This window comes from Alnus glutinosa, chromosome 6 (assembly GCF_958979055.1).
Source record: "Alnus glutinosa chromosome 6, dhAlnGlut1.1, whole genome shotgun sequence".
Taxonomy (NCBI): Eukaryota; Viridiplantae; Streptophyta; class Magnoliopsida; order Fagales; family Betulaceae; genus Alnus; species Alnus glutinosa.
This window is the reverse complement of record NC_084891.1, coordinates 4,934,234-4,939,843: the sequence shown is the minus strand read 5'-3', so window position 1 is coordinate 4,939,843 and position 5,610 is coordinate 4,934,234. Positions and strand designations below refer to the sequence as shown.

At 36.9% G+C, this 5,610-nt stretch overlaps 1 protein-coding gene across 6 annotated transcripts; it reads right to left on the bottom strand.

Moving 5' to 3' along the window:
* Positions 1-223: 223 nt before the first annotated feature.
* LOC133872072 (tRNA (cytosine(38)-C(5))-methyltransferase 2) lies at positions 224-4,804 on the bottom strand. Of its 6 annotated transcripts, none has more exons than XM_062309584.1 (11): positions 4,683-4,804; positions 4,333-4,476; positions 4,121-4,231; positions 3,520-3,613; positions 3,324-3,442; positions 3,070-3,192; positions 1,686-2,037; positions 1,475-1,569; positions 907-972; positions 754-818; positions 224-562 (listed from the first exon to the last, which is right to left on the bottom strand). In XM_062309584.1, exons 2-11 carry the CDS (start codon positions 4,408-4,410, stop codon positions 436-438), a joined length of 1,230 nt encoding a protein of 409 aa, XP_062165568.1. In that variant the 5' UTR covers positions 4,411-4,476; positions 4,683-4,804; the 3' UTR covers positions 224-435. The 6 variants fall into 6 exon arrangements, 4 of the variants coding, with proteins under 4 accessions (XP_062165568.1, XP_062165567.1, XP_062165569.1 ...); XM_062309583.1 differs by having other exon boundaries at positions 4,333-4,505; positions 4,683-4,796; XM_062309585.1 differs by having other exon boundaries at positions 3,520-3,601; positions 4,333-4,505; positions 4,683-4,796.
* Positions 4,805-5,610: the final 806 nt, after the last annotated feature.

Sequence of the window (5,610 nt, the reverse complement as noted above, 5' to 3'; positions counted from 1 at the left end):
ACACAATACAAAGTCGATGAGGAACCCCTAAAATTAGACTGCCCAAATTTCATTGAAATTTGAATAACTTACGAGGGGACTACGAGGGTGCACTTGTTCCGGACGGCCTAGAATGCAAGGCCCACTTGTCCGGGGCAAGTGAATCCCACAGCCCCCTTTCTTAAGTGGCCCGAATTTCACTAAAATTCGAATGGCCTAATTTGTGGATCCAATCCAAAGACAATTGATACAACAGTGTCCGTGTATTTGCAACCTGCCAATATTTGTTTGTCTAACAACACTGGCAATATCTTGAACCAGTGGTAGACTGTTAAGCCTCCTAGTATATGAGAGAGGAGAGATGTGATAAAAGTTAGGGTGATACCTAGGTCCTAATAATTTCAAAACTTGCGGCAATATTTGATTATCAAGTTGATCTCATCACAAGGCTAGAAATTAGCTATGGATATATGCACCATTGGAAGGAAAAATCTGCATGTTTTGAACAGGTGGTTCCTCAAATAAATATCGGAGTAAGGGAGCAACCACTGCTATACTTAAACTGTTACCCAGCAATGCATACCTGCAGCAAAAGCAACTGAATCATTTAGCATATTATTTCAAGACCATCTTCTACAATGATCTTTTTAAAGGTGGTAGCTGATTTTGCAGATATAGCAAACTCCGGTTCATCAGCGGTGAACAAAGATTCAATTTCCATTTTTTCCACCAAAAAAAAAAAAAAATCTGTATAAATATTATATATAGACATACCGTTGTCTAAGACTTATGTGCTGCGGAAAGTGAAAGTCTTCCGGAAAATAATGTAGATTAGCAACCTAATTTTGGGGGGAGGGGAAGACATCTTTCACAATTAAAAAAAGAAAAAAGAAAGGAGAATAAAGAGATTGAACAGAATGCACATACCTCCCTAGGAGTAAAAAATCTGAGGCACTGCTCCTTCAATGAAGATGATTTGCCTTTCTTCTTTGGCTGCATGCCCACCAATTTATACAAGTCATGACTACAGAAAAACCATAGCAAGATACTATTAAAAAGACACCAGCAGCGGAAAAAAAAATTAAAAAGGAGCAAGTATCAAGAAGTAAGAATTTTCTTGCACAAACTACACAGAACAAGATGTAACATAATTATTCAGAGTTTTGTCACGTACACCAGAACTTGACACAAAGTGTCATGTCAAATATCCAACCCAATATTTTGAAACCCAAGCAGGATGTTGATCCATAAAATGACTGTTTGGATCAAACTCGTACAGCCAGGTGAAAATGACTAAAATTAATAATGTCATTAAATATCATCCAAAAGTGTATCAGTGTTTAAAAAGATATGGACAGTAAGTCTTTTTCTTTTTTAGCTTTGAAAGCAATTGAGTTTTTTCTTTTGGGGCATGCATCATCCAATTAGCTCAACTTGTAGTCCCAACTCTAAACATGTGGTTCTGTACCTATCCACAAGTTCAATGAAATCATACCTGGACAGTAGCCAAAAGTGAGCCAGTCCCCTTCACATACCGATAATAACTTTTGGTAAAACAACAGCAACGCTTTGAATCAGGATAGACAATATCTAAAGTCTTTAAGGATATCTTTAGCGAGAGAATGAAAGAGAGAGATGGTCAATATAAACAATGACATAGTGAATAGGAGATGTCAATAATGACAAGGAAACGAAATAAAGGATACCCATAACATTTCCCCACCGCTCTATCAAGCTTAATGGAACAAGGTACTGGTTTAAAGAATTATCATTATGGGTATTCGCATTATCGCTTTTCTCCAGAGCTCCATAAGCATCTATAGGAACAATGGTGCTGCCCAAAAAAACAGATTCGGTAACCATTTGGTCGCTATGATTCTTGAATTCAAGAAATTTCTCTACTGGCTCACATGACTGGAGCAATTTATCCCAGCTCTCTTGTGATTGATCATGTTCAATGGCCACAGTGTTATCATCACACCCAAACAATGGGCTTGGGGACCAAAGCAGCCTGTTATTGAGGAGTTGATTTTGAAAAGATGAAGGTTTCCTTTTTGCCTGTAAAGTAAAACAAATATGGGTCATACACATAGACTCAAAGGCTCTTGAAAAGATGAATAACATGAGTTCTCAAATCCTGAATAACTAAAATCTTATATGAGAAATAAAAAAAAAATACATATCTATAAACATGATTATTCAACCATCAAGGGTGAAATCGAAGCTTCTATAGTCCCATTGAATAAAGATATCAACCCCATGAGCACCCATCTCCAACAAGATCACCTTTACAGAATATGTGGAAAGGGGCCTTTAACTTATCAAAAAAAAATGTGGAAAGGGGCCTTTACCTCAGTTTTTAAGTTAAAAATTATCTGGCCAAAGATTATATAAGTACAATTCATAAAATTGGCACAAATCTACTTTCTGAGAAGAAGAAAAAAAATCAACAGAAAACCAATTGCTATACAAATTTTTACCTAAAAGCGTACTATCAGAATAACTAACCAGGTCCATTAAATGACTAATTATCAGTCAACTTGGAACTCAATTTGGTTCAAAACTGATTAAGGGTCATTACCCAGTGCTGGTCCCACCTAAATGAGGTCCTCGGAGGGGTGGATTGGACACGGTTCTACCATTTAGCATTTTTTGCATGAAGTAGTCACTCTCAAGACTTGTATCGTACATGTGAACTTGGTAGCCCAAGACTTCATCACAGCACCAAACAATGGCCCCTAATTTGATTCAAAACTGACGGTTTTAAAAATAGATAATTCCAATAATAGCTTGGCAAATCATATATCGACCTCACTATCTTGTTGAGTGAAGCAGAAATAAATTAATCCAATGTTATCATAAGCTGATTAATAATTTTAAACTGAACCCTTTCAACTTTCTGAGCCGATTTCTTAAGAATCAAAACCCTACTGAAATTGTCAATTCCAAAGTTTAGGAAACTATTTTTAAAAAGCAAGGTAAAAATAATAACAAATGCAAATAAAAAGCTCTAATTAATAAAATCAAATTAAGAGAGAGAGAGAGAGAGAGAGAGAGAGAGAGAGAGAGAGAGAGAGAGAGAGAGAGTACCAGGCAAAAATAACGTGGCCTGGAATATGGGATGCCAAATTGTAAAGGGCTCAATATGAACTCCTGTACAACAAAGTTTGTTTTTGCCAATATATCAATCATTTCAGTGTGCGTATCAGATGTCTGCAACCAAAGAGAAAAAAAAAGGATTGAACAAGTAAGCAAAAAGATTTACTTGAGCAGAAAAGGACAGATATCTGCAACCACGCAAAGAAATTAAAATTCAAGCATTGAGCAAAATGTTAAGAACAAACCTCAAATCCAACAACATTTTCCACAAATAACATACTTGGAGGCTGTGATGTATGTGGTATAAGTTCAAGAATCTTGAGAAAAGACAATGCCCTAGCATCACCGGAGTGCTTTTGGAGACCTAATCATAAGATATCTTGTGAAACTATCGACCAATTAACAAAATAATCCATAAAGCAAGAAGCATCAATGACTCACCTTGCCGAGTGTAAGGTTGGCATGGAGGAGAAAGAAGCCACGCATGCGCCCCATAGCTGTCGAGATTAGCAGCCGTCAGGCTCTGAATATTACCCTATGCCGGTCAACAAATTTAGGACAAGACAAACAAAGGAGAATTCTTTGACACAGTAAGTAAAAAGCCAAACACCAACGATTTGAAGCCTAAAGGAAATTAGGAAAACCTGATTTTTTTAGCAGCTCAAAGCACAAAAATAAACATGCTGAAAATGACTAGTACGAAGCCACCCTTTTTTGGAACAGCTCAAAGACAAACTAGGTAAGCACAAATTTTTCAATCTATTGACTAGTAAAATCCATTTTCTTGGATGATTAAAAACCTAACACCAAATATTCAAAACTGGGTAGTGATGAACGATCAAATTTTAACCATTACAATGTGTAATCAAGTGGAAAACTACATTAACTTAAATGAAGCATTAGACAGTATAATCAATATGAACATTCTAGCAAAGAATTCAGCAGCACAATATTGCATCTATCAATTGTGAGCACAGAGTTGCACCCTGGAATCCTAATTCTGAAAGGAAAACAAGCAGTATATAGCAATTTAAGCAAAAACCTGATGGGGACGGTGACCAAAGTTGTGCTCGTAGACATCGTTGGCTTTGTCGTTTATATCGAAGGCTTCCACTACTTTCGCATTCACGCCCGCCTTCATCAGCGAGTACCTCTAACCAAACCATAAAATAAGCATCAATCTATTCAACACACACACACACACAGATAGAGAGAAGAGAAGAATAAAATTTTAGGGTTTTGGAAGCGTAATACCATGCCACCAATGCCACTGTAGAATTCGAGGACTCTACAGGGCTCGTCTTGTGGCTGCTTGTGAGAACCCTCCGCCATGGGACCGGATTGTCCTCTCCGCCTCTAAGAGACAGTCGCTTCTTTTTCACCGAGACCGCCCAAATCCTTGAAATTATGTAATGGCTAATTTAATACTGCACCGTTTTGTATACATTCTCAGAATACCCACTAGGGTTTTGCAGATATTCTAAATAATTATCTGAGTAATATCCATTAGCGTTTTGAAAATCTGATCTTTCAGCGTCAGTGCTGAGATTTCTCAGCAAAGTGACAGTTTTGATTGAATATGATGAGTTGCGTGAAGAACATACCTTGGATAGTGCTATGAGGAAGTTCTTTCTCGGAATCGTAGCCCTCTTTGATGACATTTTTGGCCTGCACCATTCTAATGCTACGAGCAAGTTCTAGGAAGAGAATTTCAATGAGAGAAAGCAGAGACCGTAAAGTATGTTAATGGACAGGGCCACTAAATGTTGGGCTGCTAGCCTGACATTAGCCCACCTGGGCTTAGAACGCTTTCAGGCCAAACCGGCCCATGAAAGTGAGTCCATCTGTCTCTACAAAAAATACACGTGCGATAAATCATAGCTATACCACGTGGAAACCTCGACAACTCGGTATTTTCTGGGTGGGAAAATTCTCCTGACATAACAATCAAAGATATCAGGGACGGAGCCAGAAGTCCTTATGGGCAGGGGCCGGTGGTAAAAAAAAATTAGTGGTAGGGACTAATAGGCTAAATTTTTAGCTTTTTAGCTTATATATATATATTTTTTTTTTTGAGATTTTTTTTTTTTAACCTAAGAAATTTTTTTTTTCAAGGAAATTGGGGGAGCCCATGGCCCCTGCCAGCCTCCCTCCCCCGTCTCTGAAAGATATGATATGTTTATAATTTTAATAAATTTTTTGTTAAACTAATTATTTGATCTGTTTTCTTACACGTGAATATTACATATCTAACTGTTTATTTTAAACAAAAAATAAAAAATTATTGGAGTTTTATATAAATTGTATAAAAGTTGTAAACGTATCATATATATTTAAGAATTAATTGTTATATCCTCCGAGCCCTCGTCTCGCCAAAAAAGGCGTGAAAAAACACTCTTGGTCGTAACAAGTTAATGAACATATTAAAGTATCAAGGATTATCAAATTTTAGTGGCTGGGGTTACTAAAAAAAAAAAAAATCAAAAAATCCAGCAATGGCACTAAGGAATGCATATTGAAAGCTTGCGAATG

Coding starts and splice junctions, on each gene's coding strand:
- LOC133872072 (XM_062309584.1), bottom strand. CDS start 4,410: ATGGCGGAGGGTTCTCACAAGCAGCCACAAGACGAGCCCTGTAGAGTC. Junction 4,232..4,332: donor ACAGTGGCATTGGTGGCATG/GTATTACGCTTC, acceptor TGGTTTGGTTAG/AGGTACTCGCTGATGAAGGC. Junction 563..753: donor CACATAAGTCTTAGACAACG/GTATGTCTATAT, acceptor CTTTTGCTGCAG/GTATGCATTGCTGGGTAACA.